This window comes from Eutrema salsugineum, unplaced genomic scaffold, assembly GCF_000478725.1.
Source record: "Eutrema salsugineum unplaced genomic scaffold, Eutsalg1_0 scaffold_7, whole genome shotgun sequence".
NCBI classification, from domain to species: Eukaryota; Viridiplantae; Streptophyta; class Magnoliopsida; order Brassicales; family Brassicaceae; genus Eutrema; species Eutrema salsugineum.
Genome location: NW_006256486.1, coordinates 4,228,081 through 4,253,981, shown reverse-complemented (window position 1 = coordinate 4,253,981; position 25,901 = coordinate 4,228,081). Strand labels below are relative to the sequence as shown.

At 35.8% G+C, this 25,901-nt stretch overlaps 4 protein-coding genes across 4 annotated transcripts; 3 read left to right on the top strand and 1 right to left on the bottom strand.

Moving 5' to 3' along the window:
* Nucleotides 1-1,260: 1,260 nt before the first annotated feature.
* On the top strand, nucleotides 1,261-2,031 carry LOC112082937. Its single transcript, XM_024150656.1, has 2 exons — nucleotides 1,261-1,465; nucleotides 1,544-2,031. Exons 1-2 carry the CDS (start codon nucleotides 1,261-1,263, stop codon nucleotides 2,029-2,031), a joined length of 693 nt encoding a protein of 230 aa, XP_024006424.1.
* Nucleotides 2,032-2,512: 481 nt separating this feature from the next.
* LOC18011452 lies at nucleotides 2,513-6,229 on the top strand. The gene is made up of 7 exons (XM_006393264.2): nucleotides 2,513-2,790; nucleotides 3,133-3,358; nucleotides 3,487-3,610; nucleotides 3,741-4,081; nucleotides 4,375-5,116; nucleotides 5,285-5,463; nucleotides 5,883-6,229. The coding sequence occupies exons 1-7, from the start codon at nucleotides 2,702-2,704 to the stop codon at nucleotides 5,967-5,969; spliced, it is 1,788 nt and encodes a 595-aa protein (XP_006393326.1). The 5' UTR covers nucleotides 2,513-2,701; the 3' UTR covers nucleotides 5,970-6,229.
* Nucleotides 6,230-17,015: 10,786 nt separating this feature from the next.
* LOC18011451 lies at nucleotides 17,016-18,187 on the top strand. Its single transcript, XM_006393263.2, has 4 exons — nucleotides 17,016-17,410; nucleotides 17,511-17,632; nucleotides 17,739-17,924; nucleotides 18,044-18,187. Exons 1-4 carry the CDS (start codon nucleotides 17,183-17,185, stop codon nucleotides 18,156-18,158), a joined length of 651 nt encoding a protein of 216 aa, XP_006393325.1. The 5' UTR covers nucleotides 17,016-17,182; the 3' UTR covers nucleotides 18,159-18,187.
* LOC18011453 (translation initiation factor eIF-2B subunit delta) lies at nucleotides 18,184-21,320 on the bottom strand. Its single transcript, XM_006393262.2, has 7 exons — nucleotides 20,716-21,320; nucleotides 20,299-20,427; nucleotides 19,856-20,202; nucleotides 18,983-19,727; nucleotides 18,790-18,886; nucleotides 18,651-18,705; nucleotides 18,184-18,553 (listed from the first exon to the last, which is right to left on the bottom strand). The coding sequence occupies exons 1-7, from the start codon at nucleotides 21,254-21,256 to the stop codon at nucleotides 18,491-18,493; spliced, it is 1,977 nt and encodes a 658-aa protein (XP_006393324.1). The 5' UTR covers nucleotides 21,257-21,320; the 3' UTR covers nucleotides 18,184-18,490.
* Nucleotides 21,321-25,901: the final 4,581 nt, after the last annotated feature.

Below are 25,901 nucleotides of genomic sequence, written 5' to 3'. Positions count from 1 at the left end.
ATAAAAAATACTGAAATTATAGTAAAGTAGTTATAATAAAAATCAAAAACAATCGTAAATATAATAAAGTATAATACTAGCAAATACTAAAATTGTAATAAATTTATCATATATATAAAAAATATAATCAATTTATTTCATATAAACTAAATATGTTTAATATGTTCATTCTAAATAAATTTAACATTTGATAAAAATAATAATAATAATAATAAGATATCACCTAAAATAATTATTAATTTATTTTCTATATGATGTTAATTCAAAATTTATTGTAATAATAGGTTATGTATTTCATTAATTAGTACATAAAAATATATTTAGATATAAATAATTTTATGGTAATAATAGTTTATTTTAATTATAATCCATTTACAAAACTAAATTTGTTATATTCTAAATTTTACTGTACTAATTTTAATGATTACGTTTACTAATTTAATAATAAATATATTATTATAGTAAATATAAATATAACAAAACATGTATTTATATCATTATTTATGCTTATATAATAATATGGTACAAATTGATTATGAACATTGTTAAACATTAGTTCACATAAATTTATATGTTTTTAAAAAAATACTATTAATAGTTAATAGATTATTAGATTAATTTTTAAATTTAAAACCAATTTTTGTATTTTATTGACTTAGATATGTCGTCTAATCGTCGACGAAACATAAATCCTTTGAGGTAAACAGGATCAACTCGTCAGGTAGAAAATCCAAATCCTCTCACAAAAACAATTGTTAGGGTAAATTTTTTTCTTCATATTTTAATATTAGTTAAATTTAATATTAATAATATTTATTATTATAAGTAATACAAATAGTCATATATACAAGAAAAAACATTAATTCAACTGTTCGACGAAGCAATCGCTATGAATAATAACACTCTCAAAAATCTTACAGCCGTTGGTAGAGAGTATATGGTTGATAAATTCAATAGAGCGTTCAATCTGAATATAAATTATGCTTTCTTCAAAAACAAAGTTGATGAATTAAAAAAAAAGATACAAAAGGTGAAAAACTCTTATGAATTCTACTGGTATCTCGGTTGATCCGGATACATCCATGATAGATGCATCTGAAGAATGGTGGAAGGAACGTGAGTTCGTAAGTACATATAATCCTTTTAATAATCAAAATATGTATTCAAATTATAGTATGAAGAAATCTATTGATTTCAAATTTATAGTGATGTAAATTGACAAAAAGCTTTAATCGAAAACCACTATAGTTTTGGGATGTGATGGTGAAATGTCTCGTATTACATGATGTTTACTCACAATCTCAACACTCTTCACGGCAAAGAAGAGAAGAATTGATCAATGAACGTGATTTTGATGAAGAAGGTCATGATGACTCAGACTCTGACAATGGTGACATGCAACAGACAGTTCTAGAGACACAAGAAGTTGAAGAAGTCTACCATATTAACATTGATGATGATACATACCCTTCAAATGAATATAGAAGTGAAGCGGTTCCAAATCGTGCTCCCAGAAGCCCACGAGGGAGGATAAATATAAACACTAGTGCTAGACAAGGAATTAGTTCACGAAGGTTAGGTGGAACCTCACAGATTTCTACTACGGGTGGTTCACGAGAAGGTCGAAGGAGACAATCTTTTGAGACAACAATACAAGATACAATTGCTGGATATACAGAATTTCAACGACTAAGTTTGCAACAACTTCGCCCTGGTGCTTTTGACCAAGCTGACTACGATGAATGGAAAAAGGCAGAAGCCATATTCCTTACTCTACAAATTTCAAAGGACACTAAATTTTACTGGGCGTGCCTTAATACACTTAAGGTGTTAGGATTTTGGCGTAAATATTTCATTGATATAACAGGAAGCATCGATGAAGATAAACTCCAGTTGCTAGAACCTATGACTAGTGTTTCACGGAACAACCAAGATGTCCCAAAACAGTTAGGTTCAAACCCATCATTTGGAAGTCCAAATTTTGGAGGGTTATCATATGGTAATCCATCTTCTTCTGGAGGGCACAAATAAACTTTTACTTGAAATAAAATTTGAATATTTGAAGTTTATATATATAAAAAAAATTATTAACCAAAATTAATAATTTAATTATAATATATTATTTATTATATATTTTTATAAAATATTTATCTATAATCTATAATCCGTACCGCTTTAATCTTATTCACCATTCAAACATTTTATTGTGTACCACAAACTGTTTTTTTACCAATCAAACATTATTCTATACCGTTAATTATATACAAATCGCACTTATACTCACAAATATATTTTTTCACATGTACCACAGTAAAACTGTACTACATTTTAAAACCGCTTTTTCTATACAATCAAATACGTTATTACCATTTGAACTCTTAATAGTTTTTTCTTTGTATTTTTGTTCAGACTGTATTTTCGCATTTTACTTTTCATTCCATTATTATCTTTTTATTGGCATAATACTTGCGGTTTCTCATTTAAAAACGCAATTTGGCAATTCGGAAAATTTCCAATCAAAACCTAAACGACAAGAGGTTCCATCGTTTTCGTACTTTCCTGTCACCACCGCCATTCTAAGCCCACTCGTTCACCTGAGCCGCGACGACGAAGATGAAGGCGAATCTGTAAGGCTTAGGGTTTATCGGATTGTAGCAATACGAAGAGCAAGAGGAAGCTGCTTTTTCGTGGAAGATCAATAATGGCGCAAGACTCGGAGAAGAGATTCCACCAGATCATGGACAAGCTCTTTACCCCGGCGAAATCTCAGCTTCCTTCTTCCTCCACTAGGTCTGTTTCTTCATGCTGATTTTGTTTTATATTTTCATTCATAATCTCAAATGAATTTCAATTGTTAGATTCATCTTCAGTATCTTAGTTCCAGAGTCTTACAATCGTTAAATCAGATTTCTGTTTAGCTGAATTGAGGTATCTGCATTGCTTATGGAAGTGGTGATCTTGTTTTTTTCCAAGTCACAATGCACTTTAGAGGCTAAACTTGCTTAAGATGTTTAGTTTAATTTGTTGTATCTCTGTAATTGCATAAGAGATTGTGAATTGCCTTAGGGTTATGACATTGCATTAGCACCAGGAATAATGGTTTACTTGATATCCCTTTTTGTGTTTCTGTAGTTCACCTGCAGAGCAACAATCAAGAGGCAAGAAGCGTCCAAATCCTTCATCTGCGTTAGCACTCGTTAAGCCAAGGACGGGATTAGCTACCATTGATAGGTCTTCTTCAGCTTTGAAAGCTCCCGCCGGTACATCACCTTCTGGTCTTTGCAGGCCATGGGATAGAGGAGACCTTATGAGGAGGCTAGCTACTTTCAAGTCCATGACATGGTTTGCCAAACCCCAGGTCTTCTCCTTGTGATCTTTGATCCACAGTCTCTATAGAATTCAATTCAGCTTAATCTAGTGGTATGTTCTTGCTATGAAATTCTTAGCTGATTTTGTGTTGTTGTGTGTGTGTGTGTGTGTTGGAAGGTTATCAGTGCTGTAAATTGCGCAAGGAGAGGGTGGGTGAATGTTGACAATGATACTATAGCTTGTGAATGTTGTGGAGCTCATCTTTACTTTTCAGCCCCATCTTCTTGGTCAAAGCAACAAGGTATGGTTCAACATGTTTTGTTTTTTATATATATTTTCCTAGAATCAGCTCTTTGTAACTAATACTCTGATATAGCAATTTTTGTGTTCTGACCTCACTGATATTGTGTATCTTCTCGATGATCTTACAGTGGAGAAAGCAGCATCAGTCTTCAGCTTAAAGTTGGATAATGGACACAAATTGCTCTGTCCATGGATAGAGAATGCATGTGAAGACACGCTTTCTGAGTTTCCTTCAATGACACCGCAGGATTTAGTCGATAGACATGAAGAACGGGCAGAATCTTTACTTGAACTTTTAGCCCTGCCTATTATTTCTCCATCTGCCATTGACTATATGAGGAGCTCCGATCTGGAGGAATTTCTCAAACGACCTATTGCACCTGCATGTGGCGACACGGCAGCCGAATGTTCTCAAACAGAATCACTTATCAATCATGTTGGAGCGAGTCCGTCTCAACTTTTCTACCAGGTTTGAGCTGCCCTCAAGGAATTATCAATTATCCTGCTAACGTAGAACACTTCGCAATCTTATTATTTTTTCGGCGTTTGACATAACATTGCCTTATTTATTGAGACTCTATTCTTATAGTTGACGTTGGTGATTGGTCTGTCCAGAGAAAAAAAATTTGGCAAATCATTCTTACCAGTTCATTCATTTCGTTCGTATGATATGATCACTTCTTTATTGCATCCTTTCTGAGAGGCATGTGATAGATCTTTGAGTCATTGCTAACCATAGTACTGATGCATTGATATTTGCAGGCACAGAAACTTATCAGTTTATGTGGCTGGGAACCGCGGGCACTTCCTTATATTGTGGACTGCAAAGATAAATCGGGTGAGACTGTTAAGGGTACAGATACTATTGATTTACTTCCAGAAACTGCTACCCGCGAGCTTCTAAGTTCCTCCAATTCAACCCCAAATCCAAATGGAATATCAGGGAATAGTGAAATCCCAACAGTGCCAGATACATTAAACTCTGATCCCAGTTCTGTTGTACTGGACTGTAAGCTCTGTGGAGCCTGTGTTGGACTCTGGGTGTTCTCTACCGTTCCGAGACCACTAGAATTGTGTAGAGTCACTGGTGATACCGAAGTTAATACAGTGAATAACTCCAGCGTCGGTACTCTTCAAAAACAAACTTCAAGCTTAAAGTTTACCATAGCAGGAGGACCCCCAGCAACAAAGCAAAACTTCAAAGCAACTATATCGCTGCCTATTATCGGCAGGAACTTGAGGTCGAGGTTTGCTTCTTACTCTAGAGATCGCGATCATGGGACTGCCAGTTCTATTCAGGATGAACAGAGTAAAACTGCAGAGACCAATGGTGGTGTCTCAGAAAATAGTGATCTAGCAATGATTTGTGTAGGAGAGAAGGTTGATGGAGGAAGAAACGCATCTGATATAGACACTTATAGTACACCACAAAGCAAAGACAAGCAACTGATGGTAGTAAGATCAAATCTTCCTGAAAACAACAAACAGCAGGATTTAACTCCAGGTAAATTGCTAAAAGTACTAATGCGGATACAAGCACGAATTATATCGAAACTAAATTATACTCATATTCATAGCTGAGATCCCTGTGTGTGTTATGTTTAAAAGCTCACGTTGAAAGAATGTTCAGCTAAACTGTGCTTGAAACTCATCTTTCTTTGTGAATATACAGATAAATCAGCTACTTCAAACAAACAGATGGAATTTGATCCAATAATGCAGCATAGGCATTTTTGTCCTTGGATTTGGTCAACAAGTAGAAGAGGCCCTGGATGGCGACAGACTCTGTCTGCAATACAACGCCATAAAGGATCTTGTCAGACTCCACCATCACCTTCGTCCCTCTTCAAGGTAGATTCCACTACATTCTTTTTCATATATTCTTAGGAAAGTTAACTTGTTCTTAGTGTTAGGATGGAAGAAACCTTATTACAGACTTACAGATATGACTAACCTCTGACCATTCTCATGTAGCAACAAATAATATGATCAAATAATAACCCACAACTTAAGTACAAAGATATTTAAACTTATGTTTGAGAATGCAACTTATGTCCTTGTCCTTGTTACAATTTCATTATGCATGACTTTTCTTTTGGTTGATATATTTTTGGATTCGCTCTGAGCTTGAGAACATTATCATTTCATAAAAGATAAACTCCTATAGAACAAGAACCATGTACATTCCTATAACTGTAAGATTATTATTATTTCATAAAGACCAACTTCTGATATTGTCTTTGATGGTTTTATTTATGTGATGTGTTCAGGTAGACGATCCGTTAACATCTGTTCGGAATCTGTTTAAGTCGCCATCCCCGAAGAAGCCAAGACTGAACAGAGGATCTTCAAGCTGAGACACCAGCGATTTTGTTCCCGAGTCCTCTTGGTCTACGCTGCACCCGGAAAATTTGAAACTTGAAAAACTGTAACATTCATGTGTTTGTTATTTACGGATTCCTTAAAAGGTTAGACCCATTTGAAATTGCTAAAGCTTATAATATGTAAACACGTAAAGTCATAAAGAGTTTGTATCAGAGTTTTTTTTTATCAAAGTCTAGACATTAGAGATTCGTCATTGCATTTGTAGACAAACTTTTCAAAAGACATTGTTAAATAACTAACTTGGTCCGTATCATTGTTCTGTTAGTCTAGTGACAATTTTGGGTTGAAATATCTCCCCGAGAAAGTTCAGGTACATAACATAACATTGTTTTAGTAGATATGAAGCGTGTATGTACCACAAATCTGATAATGAATCCGTAAAATGAAAATGGGTAAAATGAAGTCGTCCAAGTGCGGAAATTTGCGGAAGCAGATAATTGCAGTTTTGAACGTTTTTGAGTGTTATTCAGCGGTTTGGTTTGCACGACTGGTTAAATGTTTTAAGGCGTATCCGTTTACATTACATTTTTTACTGGCAAACCAATGGTTGTTTTAGCGGTTAAACATAAAATTACCAAAAATAAGCATTATATAAAATTATAAAAAAACAGAAAACTATATTATTATGATTAATATCAAAATCATTAGTTCAAAATAATTAATAAAAATTATAAATAATACTAAATAATTATTTTAAAACAAAAAAATTTATAATAATTTGATTTGTTTCAATTATTGGGAACATCACCCAAAATTATGTTTAATAATGTAACAGACCGGAAAAATTTTGCTCCAATACGTGGATCTTTTGAATTTTTTTTATGCATGATGTAAAATTTCTTCAATGATCTAATCGATTTTTTTGCACGACCCCCAACTCAAATCAACTCCAAATTGCTCATTATTATTCTTCAAAATATGTTCTTTCTGGAGTGCACTCAAAAATCTAGGATATTTATCTTGAATTTGTTTTTCTACAATGATCCGTTGAAGTAACACACATGTCATCTCGTTTGATCATGTAACTTTCTGAAGAACAAAAACAAAAAATTATAACAAACTAATTTTATAATTAATAAGATACATATTTATAATTTCTTACTTTAAAAGTGGAAACAGAACAAATTAATATAAATGAATTAAACCAAAGTATAATAGCACTTATGCTTGTATCTTAATTTTCTTCAACTGATATAAAAGTCATGATTAGAGACTAAACCTTTATAGAAAAAGTGAAAGGTTAGAGTTTATATATATAGGAGAAGATTAATAGGGTTAGGGTTTTATAATTGTTTTTAACGTAATTTTATTTTTTTATCCAACCGTTACCGCCCGCAACCGCAGACACTGGTGGGTTTTGGATTTCAGCGGTATAAAACGATACCGAGAAGTTTGCAGCAATTTCTATGATTGTGATAAAACGCCATTAACCGCTACCAACCGTAAATGCTGCATTTACAGGTGACACTACAAGAAAAACATCATTTTACAACGGCCGAAATAGTCGTTATTTCGTCGTAATAGTGTTATTACGACGGGCTACCGATGATTTCGAAATCGTCGTAAAGTCATCGTCGTAATAGACCAATCGTCGTAAAATCGTCGTATAATATACGACGGTTTCATTTCGTCGTAACATCGAGAGAAACAAAATCGTCGTAAATGCGTCGTACAGTTTACGACGATTTTACATCGAATTGCGTCGACTTGGTCTTGGCTTGGACCGTCGTTAAGTGGTCGTTAATGGTCGACGTAAGATCATCGTAAAATGTACGACGCATAAATCGTCGTAAATCAATCGTAAAGTATTTAATCATTTCGTCGTAAAATCGTCGTAAAGCACGGACGTATAATCGTCGTATTTGTCGTCGTACATTTTAGCCGTACATTCGTCGTAATATTTACGACGAATTTACAACGGTTTTAATAAAGCTATTACGACGATTATACGATGTTTAATATAATTGAAAATTAAAAAAAAAATTAATTCGAATTAAAATTTAAATTAAAAAAAAAATTTACAATTTAAAATTTATTAAAATTTGAAATTAAAATTAATTGTAATTTACATAAAAACCCTACAGATCTAAATCTAAATCTAAATCGTCGATTCCGTCGATCCTGTCACCGGTTTCCTCCCCATCGTCCTGGACGTGTTCCTTGCCGGGTCTTCGGTTTGATGTTTCCGCTGGCGCCTGATCTCCGGCTCTAGGAGGCTCAACCCGAGAGATCGGAACATCTCCTCGTCCGTCTGCACCGGCGGTTGCGTCCTAGTGGATAACCCGGCGGTAGACGATCCGACAACCCCATCAGCCCGCAGCTTGTCCAACTGCGCCATGAGTATCGGATTGTCGGCTCCCATGATCTCGAAGAGACCGTAGAGCTGGTCGATCTTCGTCTTGTACCGGGTCCGCATCTGATCGATCTCCTGGCAGATAACCGGATCCGGAACCCGGACGTGACCAGTCGCCGTAGCTCTCGGGGTATCACGGATGGACTCCATCCCTAATACCCGCCCCTTTTTCTTTGGGGCAACCTACAAATATTTTAAAAACATTATGGTTAGAAATTTAATTTAAAACTAAAGTTACATTAATTAAATATAGTAATTAAATTTACCTCTTCGAAGATCTGGTCCATCTCCGTCACCGTCAGCGCCGGGGTCGATTGGACCGAGCTACCTCCGGGAGACGTTTGACGCGCCTGCTGAGTCAGCTGCGTCTGTCGCTCCTCGATCGCCGCACATGCGGCGTTGTAGATCTCCTCCACCCGAGGATCCGTGAATTCGCCGTTACGCTTCTTATGCGTCTCGGCAAAAACCTTCGTCATCGGAGGAAGTTCTCCTCCGTTATCTTCGACCTACAAAATCAAAATGAAAAAATTAATTAGTATCGAGAAATAAAAGTTAATTATTTGAAAACAAAAAAATTATTAATTTTAATTTACTTACCATCATAAGCCGTCTTCCAACAAAAAGAATCTGGCCGGAAGTGTGCCGGACGTTCTTCCGATTTCCCGCATCGTCAGTAGCGTTCCTGAAAAATATTTTCATTAGAATATATTATAAGAAAAAAAATAATGTTAATATTATTGGAATTAACTACTTACCTAGATCCGGAACACTTGGCGGCCGTAGTCTGCTTATGCGGATCCAACCAGTACTGGACAAGGCCCCGCTAGACGGTATTGGCCATAGGCGCCGGCTTGGCCTTGTCGCCGTCAACCTCCCACTTCTGTTTCCAGTCGGAAACGGTGTTGTTGAGGCGGAATTTGACCTTCTCCTTGAAGGCCATCTCCACACGTCAGTGTGCGGATGTTTCCCAATGCCAATTTTATTAAGAAAAAAAAAAGAAGTTAGTAATTATTGTAAAAAGTTAAAATTTAAAATTACAATTAAACGAAATGGTAAATTACTTACCGTAAAACACTTGAACCAAGTGTCAAGTGTGGCCTGATCCAGCTTCTTCCAGCTGGTATGGGGTTGTACGAAAAACCCCTTCATGATATCCGCAACGTTACGACCGACTGCATTGTCGGTCGTAAACCTAGTCAAATGAAAAGAGAAAAAGTAAATTAATATCAAATATATAAGAATAAATATTAATTAATTTAAAAATATTGTAGGAAAAAAATTACGTACCAAAAGGTGCCTGGGGCTCGATCCGGGTCGAGTTTGTTCATGGTCTCACGACCGGGTTGCGCCAGAAGATCATGTACCGTAAACTGGGGATACGGTACAGGCTGGATCGGATCAGCCTCAGGATCGGCCTGGGCGGGAGCCGCTGGTTTGGCTGGTGGTGGTGGAGGCGGTGCCGGCTGCGGAACAACGACCGGTTGGGAAACCGTCCGTTGTGTTCCCGAGGACTCCTGGATGGCTGATCCGGTCGCCGAGGTAGACGGGGCCGTATCGTCAGAATCGACGAGCTGTCGGTAGTGAAATCTCTTAGCCCGAGGAGCCATATCGACAAAATCTACAAAATTTTAAAAAATTAGTTACTAATTTTTCAAATATTTATTTAAATTTACCAAAATCCGGGCCTAACTAAATTCTGAAAACTAAATCTAAATTCTGAACCTAAATCTAAATTCCGAATCTAAATCTAAAATAATATGTAATGAAATTAATTTAATAAAAATAATTACAAATTAATTGGCTGGAGAGTAGGGAGAGAAGGGAGAGGTTTATTTGTAGAGAGATAGAGAGATTTCTAGAGAGAGAGAGGGAAGAGAGGAATGAGCAACGAAGGAGGAAATCTCGCGTTCCTTATATAAATTTTGTGATCGTCGTAAAATCGTCGCAACATTACGACGGTTTTACGACGATTTGGTTGTATAACAGTCGGTCCACTGCATGACATGACACGTGTCGTGATGGGAGCATTTGATCGTTACGACGGTTTTACGACGATTAAACCCCAAACCGTAGTAAAATCGCCGTAACGTCAAAACATTCATAACCTCGAACCTCGGATCAAGAGCCTATCCGGTGCAAACGTTACGACGGTGTTACGATGGTTTTGGGTTTAATCGTCGTAAAACCGTCGTAACTTTACGAGTATATTACGACGGTTTTACGATGTTTTTTTAAAAAGTGAGTAAAACCTAAATCTTATAAATGGGATATTGCATAAAGAACAATGCAAATGTTATTGTATCCTAACATATAACAAAAGGTTTACAACTTTGCATGTATGATGGATTTATGACATGAGATAGTAAAAATTGAAATTCCGTAATCTAATATATAACCTTTCACTTAACATTTACGAAAAGATGCATGAACTTGTAAATATGTATGTTTTTTTTCAAATTTTTGATTTTGATCAGATTGATAGCATTTCATATAAAATAAGATAACCAATCAAAAACATTTGTGAAATACCTTACAACCAATAAGATATAAAAGATTCAAATTCTTGGATTTCAACATTACGACGACATTACGACGAAATAGTGTACTCGTCGTAAAACCGTCGTAACTTTACGACGATATTACGATTGTTCGTCGTAAAGACGTCGTAATGTTGAAACCCTATTCATTCAAGGCTTAAAACCTAGACTTAGGGTTTAGGGTTTAGAAAAACCGTCGTAAAACCGTCGTAAAATCGAATTTTAGGGTTTTTAAAAAATTCAAACAAACAAAGTTTCAAATTACATAATAACAAACATTCACTAAATACAATGCATGAAACTCAATCAGATTCATCTTCCTCTATTACTTCATCACCATCACCGTCGTCTTCTTCCGCCAAATCGTCATCATCGGTTTCAGCAAACTCATCATCACCTTCTTCTTCTGTATCATCGGGAAGATCTTCAACTTGCCTGTTCCGAGGGTCTATTAAGAAAATCTCCTCATCAACATCTGGTTCAGACAGATCTACGCAAGTGTCCTGTTGAAGTGGAACATCCTCAACCCCTACAATCTTGCCCCTCGGAGCCACTTTAACTACTGCTAACCATGAAATTCCTGTTGATCGAACTCGAGGGTATGGCAGAAACGTTACCTGTTCTGCTTGAGAAGCTAATATAAATGGCTCAAACCTGTTGTATCGTCGTGATTTGTTCACGTCAACAACTCCAAACTTGTTTAGACGTACCCCTCGTCCAACAGTTGGATCAAACCAATCACATTTGAAGAGAACATCAGCCTTAACAATCCAGGATACTCTACTTCAATTATTTCTTGCACAACTCCATAAAAATCGATTTCACCCCTCACACAAACTCCATAGTTAATTGTCGCCCGCTTTGCATCGTGACGGTATGTGTGAAAAACATAGCCTCGAGTGAAATACATTGAGGCTGTAGTTATTTTGGCCATCGGACCTAGTAGTAACTCATGGAACCATGTTGGAAATTCATCCGGATCATTCGGGTCCACCTAATAAGAAAAAAATTCCGCTTTTATTTCTTGATTTTGATATATATATATATATATAGCAAATTAAAGTAGTCTTTTAATTAAAATTTTATACGTACTTGTCCTTTTAACCACTGGGCATAGTGTTGATCTTTACGATCATTGATTTCAGTTTCAGAAACCCCAAATATGCATTCTTTAACCTCATCAACAAATGTGCTGAGAAAAACAAACAAATAGTTATTAATACTGACAACTTTAATAAAGATATTATTAATTAAATTAAAAGGTACCTTTCATACGATGACAACTCTTCACAATTTAACAGGATATACGTATGTGCACTGTGATAATCTTTTTCATTGGACCACCAAACATCTTTTAGTTTTCCACTAAGACGTCCGATCGGCGAGAATATGTCAGGTACACCTTCAACGGCATATGTATGGCCAACTCCTCCATCATCATATCGACGAGTAGCTCTTTTGCGTGTTCGTACTTTCGGTGAAAAATAGTATGAAGTGAAGTGTGAAGTCTCTTGCGTCAAGCTTCCCGCCACAATTGAGCCTTCCAATTTAGCTAGGTTTTTGGCTTTACCTTTAAGATGCTTCATGAAACGCTCGAACGGATACATCCACCTGTACTGAATGGGTCCACCGAGCTCTGCTTCGTGTGGGAAATGAACAGGAAGATGTTCCATAACATCAAAAAATGATGGTGGGAAGATCTTTTCCAAATTGCACAACAAGATTGGAATATTCAATGCCAGTTGTGATATTACATCAACTGATAATGTTTGTGTACTAAGATCCCGAAAAAAAGCACCAATGCCTCCAATAGCTTCATGGACGTTTTTGGGCAAGAGTTCAGCAAATGCAAATGGAAATAATCGTTGCATAAACACATGGCAGTCATGGCTTTTCATCCCAGCAAACTTTACCCCCTTCTCAACAGATTTGGAAAGATTAGAGACATACCCATCAGGAAATTTAACGTCAGAAGAAACCCATCTGAACAATGCTGACTTTTGATCTGCACTCAACCGAAATACAGGAACTGGTGCTTTCCCATTTCTCAGTAGATGCAACTCACTTCTGTTGCATAAATCAGGCAAGTCCAATCTTGACTTACCATTTTCTTTTGTTCTTCCCGCTACGTTCATAACTGTATGCATGATGTTATCAAAAAAAATTTTTTCAATGTGCATGACATCAAGATTGTATCTGAGCAGATGATCTTTCCAATAAGGTAGTTGCCAAAAGATACTTTTCTTGTGCCAATTATGATGAACTCCATAACCTTCAGGCATATTTGCAGGAGTGTGCCAGTTTCCCCCACGAGTTACTGTTTCTTCTGCCCTCCAATGATCGATTTGCGCCTGTATATCAGCTCCTGTTAAATTAACGGGTGGAGGACATGTACACTTTTGTTCTTCATAAATAACCTTTTGTTCCTCCGATATGGATGGTTATCCGGTAAAAACCTCCGGTGACAATCAAACCAACAAGTTTTTCTACCATGTTTTAGCTGAAACGCATCAGTTCGATGAAGAAAATAAGGACAAGATAGCCTCCCATGTGTAGTCCATCCTGATAGCATACCATAAGCGGGGAAATCGCTTATTGTCCACATTAGCACAGCCCGCATAGTAATTTTTTTCCTCGTAGAACAGTCATATGTACGAACGCCAGTATACCATAACTGATTCAACTCATGTATGAGTGGCTGAAGAAATACATCGAGAGCTCGCTTCAGATGATTTGGACCTGGAACCAAAATACTTAGGAAAAGAAATTCTCTTTGCATGCACAAATCTGGAGGAAGGTTATAAGGAGTTAGGATTACTGGCCATAATGAATATTGTCTACCAGACATACCAAATGGACTAAAACCATCAGTGCACAGACCAAGATAGACATTCCGTTTGAACTTAGCAAAATCTGGGTATACCATATTGAAGTGTTTCCATGCCTTTGCATCTGATGGATGAACAACTTCTCCATCTACTGGTGTATGTTCCGCATGCCATCTCATTGATGCAGCTGTCCTTTCAGATTGATAAAGTTGTTTTAACCTATCAGTTATAGGGAGATACCACATACGTTGGTACGGTATCCTTTTACGCCCACCAGATTGCGGCCTGTATCTTGGTTTTTGGCAAAATCGACATTCCTCCAGCTGATCATCATCTTTCCAAAAAATCATACAATTGTCAACACATACATCTATCATCTCAGAAGGTAGACCAAGACTAAAAATCAACTTCTGAATTTTATAGTATGTTCCCGCTGCCAAGTTATCCTCCGGTAGATACTCCTTCAGAAGATCAGCCCAATAATCCATGCAAACCTCAACCAGGTTATGATCTGTTTTAATTGACATCATCCTAGCTGCCAACGATAATTTAGACAAGCCTTCTCTACATCCTTCGTAGATTGGCTGATTAGCATTGTCTAACAAATCATAAAATCGTTTGGCATCTACATTAGATTCCTCAACAGCATTACCCGTATGCGTTTCATGAAATGCATCAGTCACCATTTCGTGCATCCTATCATGATCTACACTTTGGTCATATTGATACTGATTAGGCTGATGACCAAAATTCGATTCATCAATATCAACATGATTTTGATAATTACTACTACTACCAGCATTTCCAGTATTACTGCCATATCCTTCTCCATGTAGATACCAAACAAAATATTGCGGCATAAACCCTCTATTTAATAAATGCGTCTACACGGTTTTGGTTAGTGTATACCTCGTATTCTTGCATTTCAAACAAGGACAAAACATCTTCCCACTATCTTTCGTTCTCTCCATATTTGTAGTCTGATACATAAATATTTCTAACCCGTTCTTGAACTCTTCTGTCAACGCCCCATCTGAATCTTTACGCATATACATCCAACTTCTTAGCTCGTATATAGACATCTTGAAAATAAACTCACAATACTATCACTTTTTATTGATTAGACAATAAAGGAGGTGGTCTCTTGTGTCACGTCTAGCCACGTGAATGGAGTAAATTAACCTTATAATATTATTACTTCTTTTTTTCAAAGTAATATAACTCTTAATTCGGGTTTCCGGCAATGGACAACCCAATATATAAGGATTTACAACACTATACTAAAATTTAAGAGACCTACAATGGGTCTCCAAGATGAAGATGCTCTTATGTTTGAATGATGATGTGTTGTGATTGAATGAAGGAATGAAGATCTATTTATAGGAAAATTTCGGGCTTTACAACGCTTTTACGACGACTTTTTACGACGGTTTTACATTCAACAATAATATTACGACGAGTTTACGACGATTTTGCGATAAAATTTTTCATCTACAATTGTTAGGTACACATGTTTTAAATGTTTTTCACCTAACTTCTTTTTCGACGTAAAATCGTCGTAATATGTACATCGAAATGAAGTCGTCGTATATTCGTCGTAATTTTGCGACGAATTTACGACGATTTTACATTTACTAGCAAATCTCTCGTTATCGATGTATAATCGTCGTAATTCGTCGTAAATTGTACGTCGAGTTTACAACGATTTTTGAATACGATGGTTTTATGACGGTTTTTAAATTAGACGTAAGATCGTCGTAAAATCGTTGTAAGTTTGCGACGATTTGAAAACCGTCGTAATGGACGTTGGAAAATGATTGTTTTCTTGTAGTGTGATAACGGGTGAACCAATCAAGACCTTAGTTTTCAAATTTTAATTTGGTAAACACGTTTTCATCTACTCGACTACTACGTGTTGGTCTTTTTATTCTATGCAGCATATGTATATCATCTGATAGTCAATGGTCTTGTTTCGACATGTAAAGAGTTCACAATTCGTAGAAACAGTAACAACTCGAACTAAAAAAGAACTTTTGAGTTCTCAATTTTACTGATCACTTATGATCCCAATTCTCAATTATGGCCAACAGAAACCATGTTCCTTACAAAGTCGGTTTTTTTTTTTGGGATCACCGTTTAGTTCGGTTTGATAGTTATGATTTTGATTTTTCTTAACCGAACTAATCACCCTAGATTAGGGTTCTTCAATAAGCTGCACACTGTACCGATACTCGCATAGTTGATTAAGTTTTTTTTTTTTTAACTCTCATAGTTGATTAAGTTACTCCATTGAATGGATAACTTATTCAATCCTTTTCCTTTCTTTTTGATATTATTTATTTCTATGAACTAAAATCGGTTACAAAAAAAGGAAGATATTTTTATGAATTTGTAAAATTTTTTCGAAAAGATAATGTATAGTTTTTAATTTTCCAACCAGTTTACAGAATAATGAAACTCAAGCGTGCGGATTTTTCCTGAATTAGGATGGTAAAAGACAAGCACAAGTAGATCATCAAGATACAACCATTTCCTCGCGTCATGTCCCACTATCTTCATCTTATTATATTTCCTTTGAATTCTTTTAATATATAATTCGCAATTGCATGAATATTTTAATTTTCAGTAAAAATAATCTTGTGGACCGCTCCGGATTCATGACTTAACTTTATGGACTATGTAAATGTAAGTATGTAACACATTTGTGGTTCTAAAATGTTTTTAATGTTTTGGTTTAATTTCTTGTTTATATTCGTTAAAGAGCGTCTCTAGTTCGACACGCGCATATGGAGATCGTGTACATCACGTACCCCATCTAAAACGAGAAAACTATGGGAAGGGCGCGTGAGATTCGTATTAATAACATTTTGTGTCATATACATGTGGAAGTCATATGCTTCTGTCAGCTGCTGACGCGGACTTAGTGGGCCCCTTTCGTTGTTGCCCTTTTTCAAGTTTAGAGAGTATTTCACTTCATAACGCGTTATTCATTAAAGTAGGTTTTCTATTTTTCCAAAGGCTTAACCGCTAAAGTTTTGATTTTATTGAAATTCCACGAAAAAGTTTTCGTTATTGAGAAATCCGTCTGCAAATGGGTTTCTTCCCGTTATAATTTCTGTTGATTAAGTATATTTAATATTTTTTAAACAAGCTACAAAAATCCAAGTGTAAAATGCAGCACATTCAAAAAAAAAAAATTAAAAATAAAAATGCAGCACATTCACTCTATTCCCAAAAACAAAAACACGGTCCATGATTTCATACCCACTTCAATTTATTTCCACGTACATAAATCCTAATTTTCATTACACTGACGCTTACTATATTATACAAATATATAGGATATATACACACATATTGAGACGCAGAGAGAGAGAGAGAGAGTCACAAGAATTACGACACTAAACTGAAACCAAATCAATTCTCCTTTTTCAGACCAAACACGAAGAGAGAGAGAGAGAGTAGTAATGGGAGAAGTACGGAGGATCGTGGTAGTTGTAGAGGATAAAGAGGCGGCGAGGATGGCGTTGCAGTGGGCACTTCACAATCTCCTCCGTCACGGTGACGTCATAGTCCTCCTTCACGTATTCTCTCCTCCGCCGCGCAAGAAGAAATCGACGGCGGCGCGTCTCCTCCGCCGCCACGGATATCATCTCGCCCTCTCTTTCCGTGAAATCTGCGACGCTTTTCTCAGCGTGAGTGTGAATGAATCAGTCTGATCTCAAAATTTTCTTGATTCTTGATGAAAGTTGATTTGATATCCAATATTTGATATCATCCTGATCGTTGTGACAGACGAATACGGAGATAATTGTAAGAGAAGGAGATGATGATGGAAGAACGATCGCTGAAGTCGTGAAAGAGATTGGAGCTTCGACGCTTCTTGTAGGTCTCCATCAAAACAGCTTTCTTTACAGGTACTATTGTGATCGATTCAATAATTACGGGGTCATAATTAAAGGTTGTGGATTCCACATGTGCGAATTTGTAATTACTCGCTATTTGGGCATTATGAATGTGTAGATGGGCAATGAGTGGGATTGATGTAGCGAGACATTTAAATTGCCAAGTGATGGCTATAAAGCAGCCTTCACCGGAACAGTTGCCGCCGGGAAAGGCTAAGGGACACAACAACACCTCACCGGCGATGGAGACATCAGATAGTTTAACTAATTTTGACTTTTCCCAAATCGAAATTGCTGGATTACAGTAAGATTCCTAACCTCTTTGATTTGGTGAAATAGTTTCAAGATAGTTTTTGATATCTAGAATATAAATAATACTGAATGAATCTGATATGATAAAATGGAACTATGTTTTGAAAACAGGGTTCCTGAGATTCCGACACCTAAAGTACCGTACAGATTATGTCCGAGCCCTCATGCGATACTCTGGAGAAAAAGACCACGAAGATCAAAACAGAGATACGGTGTCGTTTCATAGTCTCCAACATTTGTTCCAAGACAAAAAGGAATATATAAAACTTTTAGTTCTCTTTTTTTTGTGTCGAAGAAACAAAACTTTACTCAATACAACAAAATACTGATTCGAATCAGATTAGTCTTAAAAATGAGCAGTTTCCCAAACTATCGTCCCAAAAAAAGGATCGAATGATAAAAGGAAAAATGTTAAAGAATTTCCCAATGACCCAATACTCAAAACTTGACATTCATAATTAGAGGTACAAAAAATGTTTATTTATATTAAGGACTGGCTTTTCTTTCCCCCGTAAATCGTATTTGTATCTGTATGCTAATTTCTACACACATTACCTTTTATAGCAACAGGTTTTCTCTCCTGTATTCACGAACGATCACTGGTATGCTCGTCGGAGGAATCTATATATTACCAACACAGAGATATGTATCAGAACTTGAACTGACATTGCTTTTGCTAAGTATAAAGTTAGAGCAGAACAATGTATGTGAAACGTACCATTCCATAATCCGTGATGATCATAGATATATATTCTGAAGGAGTTGAATCATACCTGGCAAAAAAAGAAAGAAAGAGTAAGAGACATTAAGATAAAGATTTGTGATGGATTTTTCAATACCACTTGGAAAGGCTTTACATTAGATTCAGAAACTGAAGGTTTTTGTTGTTATCCATCGTCTTCAAATGCTTTGCCTTGGCTCTAGACGGTATGTTGGCTATGGCATCAGGATCGCCTGAAAGATATTTCCACATACAAAGCTCTGTTATAATCTGATTCAAGGGAAAGAATAATGGACAAGGAAGAAGAAGAGAGTGGATTGGAACATTACCAAGTTCGTTGGAGCAGATTGAATCAAGTAGGACTCTTTCATGGAACTTGTAAGCTTCACAACACACAATTACAGGAACACTAAATGCGTTTGCAACCATTGCAACGCAGGATGTTCCAACTCTTGAGTACAGCGTTCCATTCGAGAAGATCGATGATGCCCCGAGAAAAACCCGTGTAACATCGCGCATGATATAAGAAATCGCGTTTATATGTGTGTAGGTGCAGTCGAGGCCCCGGTTCACAAGTCTACGGAGTAGCTTTTGCCCTTCAAGATTAGGGCGCGAGTCTACAATCACTACACGGAATTTTTTCCCAATCTCATGGGCGTATAAGAGAATCATCTCAACCACACAAGAGAATCCATATGTGAGAAGAACCTCTCCGTCTCTGATTTTTGTAACGGCGTGTTGTACGATTACCTTGTCTGCATAAATGATCTTCTCGTCGATGAACCGGCCAATGTCAGAACAGAGGGAAGCCTTTGCCTCTGACTCTGACAGTTCTACAGGTAGTTTTCTGATTAGGTTCTTCAGGAACCTGATTGCGTTTCCCATGCTCATGGAGAGCGGTCGACATTCTATCAAGAATGACACATAACCATTTATCTTGGCTGTCAGATCCATGGTCAGGTCTTTCATAGGAGGCGTAGTGTAATCTTTTATAGCTTCTTGAAATGCTTGGAGCATGGCAACGCATCGCGCGTTGTCCTCCGATATATCTCCAGCCAAATGTTGTAAACCCACCTAAGATTAATAAATAACACCTATAAGTCATTAAGGAAATTAATTTCATATCCAGAAACATGTGGCTTAGTTCAAAAGCTTAACATTCAAATCAGCCACAGCTCGCACATATAAACAAGTAGGTGTACCTTATAGACTGCGTGGTGTATGGTATCGAGAGTGAATATATTGGAGCTTAAATTGGGAAGCTGATTGCCACGCTCGTATTGAGGAAGATGGAGAAATAACTCAACTTTGTTCTTGCTCTCTGTCTGCTCAACAACTGCACGCTTCTTGGCTTTCTCCACTCGGCTTTTATCATCATACTGCAGTTGTGTCTGAGGGACATCCATCCTCCTCTCTTTTTCTACTCCTACAACTTTTTTTTCAGAAACAGAGGATGTGACGGGAAGTCCCTCTTTCTTCACTTGAGGCTGTTTAACAGCCTTGCTAGGTTTGGCTCTACCAGAATCATCTGCACGCCGGCTTCCTTCGCCTAAAAATTGGCAAAGAGGAAAGCATTAAGATGGATTTACGCTTCATTTTAATGGAAAACGGTAAACAAAGCATAATTTGAAAACAAAACAAGAACCTTTTGCAGCAGCTTTTGCTGCCCGTTGTGCTTCTTGGATGGCACGCCTTTCTGCTTTAGTGGTTTTCTCTTTCAGCGATTTTGGTTCCTTTTCCTTCTGAGATTTTATGGTCACAGATTCCTTCTTTCCTGCACAATGGTTTCTCTGTAAGTAACGAAATGAAAAACTATCTTCTTCAAAGCATGACTCTCGATTTTAAAGTCAGAGTTGAACTATCAAAACTGGCAGAAAATGGTTTCCAGACTTAGCTTCTGAACCAGACTCAACACTAAACATTCTCCACAAGCATGTCTCTTTGTGCTAATACCAAACTCAATCCTAAAGGGGATATCTAATTATACGAAGAGCTATACGCAATTTATATAATAGACAGCTTAATTGATTAATTGATTGATTGATTTGATACGTAGACATACCAGAAACTTCAGGGTTCTTCTTCACCCCTTCAGAAGCCGACGCGGTCGCAATTTTGGATTCAGATTCCTGAGGAGCTCTAACTGCCATGGTCAAATCGAATCCTCCATTAGGAAAGCTCGACGATAGCTTCGCCGAATCGCTCCGCTGGAACCCAAACAAAGAAACCGAATCCTCAGAGAATTCTCCGTTGCTCGATGGCGGTGATGTCCCGAGGAGCGAATCCATAGGGTTGTAACTTCCGACGTGGAGACTCCGGTCATGGGCTAAGTACCGGCGGAAGGCGGCAGGTCCAGGGACGGGCACAGGAGCAGCGCGAGTGGCGAGATTATCAGAATGGTGACGCGACGGTGGTATCTGGACCGGAGAAATTAAATTTCCGGAGGGAGAATCAGAGAGAGGAGACGAAGACGTTATTGCATCTACAGGACCGGATTGGCTTCGATTCGGTCGCTGGGTCTCTGGTGACGGCGGCTCGATTGATGTAAAGAATCCTACTCGGCGGACTTTGGGGACTGCGAGAGCCCCGCGACGAGTATCCATGGAGGATCGTTGGAAGAAGACGACTCTAGGGTTTAATTAGGAGATTATCAAGAGCGCTCGGCTGAAAAGTCATAAATCCGTACAAAACAGGCTAAAATGCCATCACTCTAATAATTAATTTCTTTTCAATTTTTTTTAATAAGATTAACCCTGAAAATTCTTCATTTCTCCTTATATGTCAAATTATTAACAAAAAATCAGGATAATATCCACCCGAATTCAACCCACCCAATAATCCATTTTATTTTTCATTTATTAATTACTTAAATTTTTTTTCTCTTCTCCAGCACAATTTCTTTTAATTATTTTAATTAATTTTCTTTAATTCTCCTTATATTTCTTTTTTTCTTATTCTCCTTCGTCGTTAAAACATCGACATATTTTGAAAACCACCAAAATCTCAACTTCATCATCCAACCCTTGCTTACTCATCCTCTGCAATCAGTTTCTGTCTTTATCTCCTCTCCCCATCCATTGTTGATGATTCAAAACCCAGTTAGGTTTTCGTTTGGAGATTTGGAGATTTTACAATTTAGGGATTGAATTTGTCAAAATTGCTTGTTTGATATGTAAATCGGGTTGGTAACCCAGTTTATGTGATGATTAGATCTTTGCATAGATAATTTATCAAATATAGTTGTTGAATCGTAGTAATTCTTAGGTAGAAAATCCGAGTTCACCACCAAATCTGCAGAAGATGACAACTGGTACGAATGGTACAACTAAGAGATAAGAGGACAACTAGTACAACTGATACAACTATGAGATAGAGGACAATTGGTACAAATATGTATAACTAAGACAACTTAAATAATTGCTGATTGAAAATTCATTTATTATAATTGTAAATCGGGTTGATAATCCAGTTTTATATGACATAGGTATTTGCATGAATAATTTTTTAAATATAGTCGTTGAATCGTAGTGATTCTTAGGTATACATGAGTTCATCACCAAATCTGCAGAGGACAACTGGTACGAAAGGTACAACTAAGAGATAAGAGGACAACTAATACAACTGGTACAACTAGAACAACTACGAGATAGAAGACAACTAGTACAAATGGATATACCTAAGACAATTTGAATAATTGTTAATTGAGAATTTTTTTTATTATATTTTCAAGAGATAATGAGCATCAACCACACAAGCAATTCAATAGATTTTATATCATTTAATACCTCATATTTGGAGCTGATAACTTATTTGGTATTAGTAGATAAGATATTGTATGTAAGAATATTGCGATATATGAAACTAAACAACTTTGGAGTAGATAATTTATGTAAAGAATGAATTTCACATATAAATGAAACTAAGTGGAGTATTTCTGATAATATACAAAAATTGTTTGTCTTACTGCCGAATTAGACAAAAAAAAAGTGGTTTCTATTCTCCAAAAAAATCGCCGAAAGACGAAAAACAGATAATAAATTAGATAAATGGTCTCAGAGCAAAAGTAGCATGGAGACTTAATTTGTGTATATTTTTGGGTTTATTTTTATCCGAAAAGATTTTATTTTAGCTAAACAAATTACATTTAAGCAGAAAAATTTTCATTCTGGATAGCCACATTATTCATTTTAGCAGAGAAAATCTTTCCAAAATAGGAATAAACAAGGTACAGTTAGACACATATATACAATTATCTATAACTCCTTAATTTAAAAAAAAGGTACAGCTGAATGAAGGATTCAACTTATTTCAGCCTAAAAGTGTACATGTGTATTTTGGAGTTATTTGTATTTTGGATTTTTTTGATTTCTTGCATTATTATTTATTTTGGAGTTATTTGTATTTTGTATTTTTTGAATTTCTTTGATTTATTGTATTACTATTTATTTTGGAGTTATTTGTATTTTGAATTTCTTGGATTTCTTTGATTTCTTGCATTACTATTTTCAATTTCTCCAGGGCAACTAGATGAAACTCGGTGCAATTACTAATGAATTTCTCCAGGGCAATTAGGTGCAACTAGGTACAATTACGCTATGAATTTCTCCAGGACAACTAGGTGCAACTTGGGACAACTATATTTTAATTGTAGTGTTAAAAAAATTTCTAAAATTATTTATTTAAAAACCAATACAACCCATACCCTAAAAACTGTATCTTTTCACGTCTATACTAGAAGGAAGAAAATAAAACTTTGTTTTGTTCAAAGAACCAAATATTATTGGTTTCACTTGAAATAACCCTTATGTTATAAGGAAGTCTTTGACAGTGTTATCCATCTTATGCAATTATCTATGCTAAAATATAGGAAATAGAAAAATAATGACGCAAAACCCTTGGGGCTGCTATATAATGTTCGAAATTTTTGTGGACAACTAGATCATAATAATTTATGTCGAAGGACAACTGAAAAAACTACAAAATCGATCAAAGGACAACTATTACAAATTTTGGACAACTGGACAACTAGGTACAACTATGTTGTCAGTCGTAGACGCACGTGCGCCGACAAAAAGAGACACGTGTGCAGTCAAAGTACCACGTGCGCCGTCAATTTTATACATAGTTGTACTCAGTTGTCCAGTTGTCCAAAATTCTTCATAGTTGTTCTTTGACAATTTTAGTATTTTTTCCAGTTGTCCCTTGATATAAATTATTATTTTGTAGTTGTCCACATGATTTTTGACTATTGTAACATTTACAACATTTTCATAAACAATTTATGCAAAATCATAATTTTGGCTCTTTTCCATCATAAGATTATTAACATTATCAAAGTCTTCTTTGTATCATAATGGGTGTTGGATGTGAAACCAATAATATGTATTAGAAAAATGATAAATTTCATGTTATCCATCTTTTTAATTTTATTCTTTATAGTTTACAAATTTTTTACATTTTTTAAGTGAATGTTTGCTTTCTATATTTATAGTTTATCACTATTATTTTCTAATGAAAGAATTGCATATAGTTGTACATACGTGTCCAATTGTACCTTGTTTATTTCCATCCAGAAAGTATTCTCCGCCAAAAATGAAATCCTCTAGATTAGATTGACTTACCTAAGTGTCACTATCCATCAAAATAACATTTGCATTTATGTGTGCCGTCAATTTTTGTACATAGTTGTACATAATTGTACTAGTTGTCCTCCTCTGCAGATTTGGAGATGAACTCAGATATAATTATACTTTACCTAAGAATCACTACGATTCAACGACTATATTTAAGAAATTATTCATGCAAAATCGTCATATAAAACTAGGTTACCAACCCTATTTTCAATTATAATAAAAGAATTTTCAATCAACAATTATTTAAGTTGTCTTAGTTATACCTATTTGTACCAGTTGTCCTCTATCTCATAGTTGTACTAATTGTACTAGTTGTTCTCTTATCTCTTAGTTGTACCATTCGTACCAGTTGTCCTCTTCTGCAGATTTGGTGATGAACTCGGATTTTATACCTAAGAATCACTACGATTCAACAACTATATTTGATAAATTATCTATGCAAAGACCTAATCATCACATAAACTAGGTTACCAACCCGATTTACATACCAAACAAGCAATTTTGAGAAATTCAATCCCTAAATTGTAAAATCCCCAAATCTCCAAACAAAAACCTAAATGGGTTTGAAACTTCAACAATGGTGGTGGAGAGAGGAGATAAAAACAATAAAGTGATTACAGAGAATGAAGAAGAGGAGGAGAGGCGAGGGTTTGACGGCGAGAATGAGATTTGGTGGTTTTTAGAATCCATCAACAAAACGTTGACGAAGAAGAAGAAACAGAAAAAAAAATTAAAAAAAAAATATTTTTTAAATTAATTTCGTTTTGATTATTAATTTCAATTTAAATAAAAAATCAATCACTTTTTTATTAAATTCAGGAATACCACAAAAAATTTCATTAAGGATAAAATAGGAATTACATGTGTATTATGGCACACAGACTTATTTATGGCACAACAGATTAACTTTTTTCAATTTATGGCATTGTAGCCATTAAACCGATTATCAAGAGCGACAGGCTACAAAGCCATAATCTCGAAACAAAAGGGCTCAAATGCCATAATTCTAATAATGAATTTCATTACGATTTTCTTTAACTAAGGATAATCGTGGAAAATCCTTCTTTCTCCTTATTTATCACTTTATTTACAATAAAACCAGGGTCATATCCATCCAATTTCAGACCCACCCACTAACTTATTTTATTATTAATTATCTAAATTTTCTTTTTCTTTTCCAACAATTTCTTTTAATTTTTTAATTCTTTTTCTTTAATTATCATTTTTTTCTTTCATCTTCATCATCCACATTCCGACGATAGATTCCAAAAATCACCAAAATCATATCTTCATCATCCAAACTTTGTCTCTTCATCATTTGCAATCAGTTTCTTATCTTTATCTCCTCTCTCCACCACCATTGTTGAAGCTTCAAAACCCAATTAGGTTTTTATTTAGAGATTTAGGGATTTCACAATTTAGAGATTGGATTTGTCAAAATTGCTTGTTCAATATGTAAATCGGGTTGGTAACCCAGTTTTATGTGATGATTCGGTCTTTGCATAGATAATTTATCGAATATAGTTGTGAATTAAAATCTGAGTTCATCACCAAATCTGCAGAAATGGACAACTGGTACGAATGGTACAACTAAGAGATAAGAAGACAACTAGTA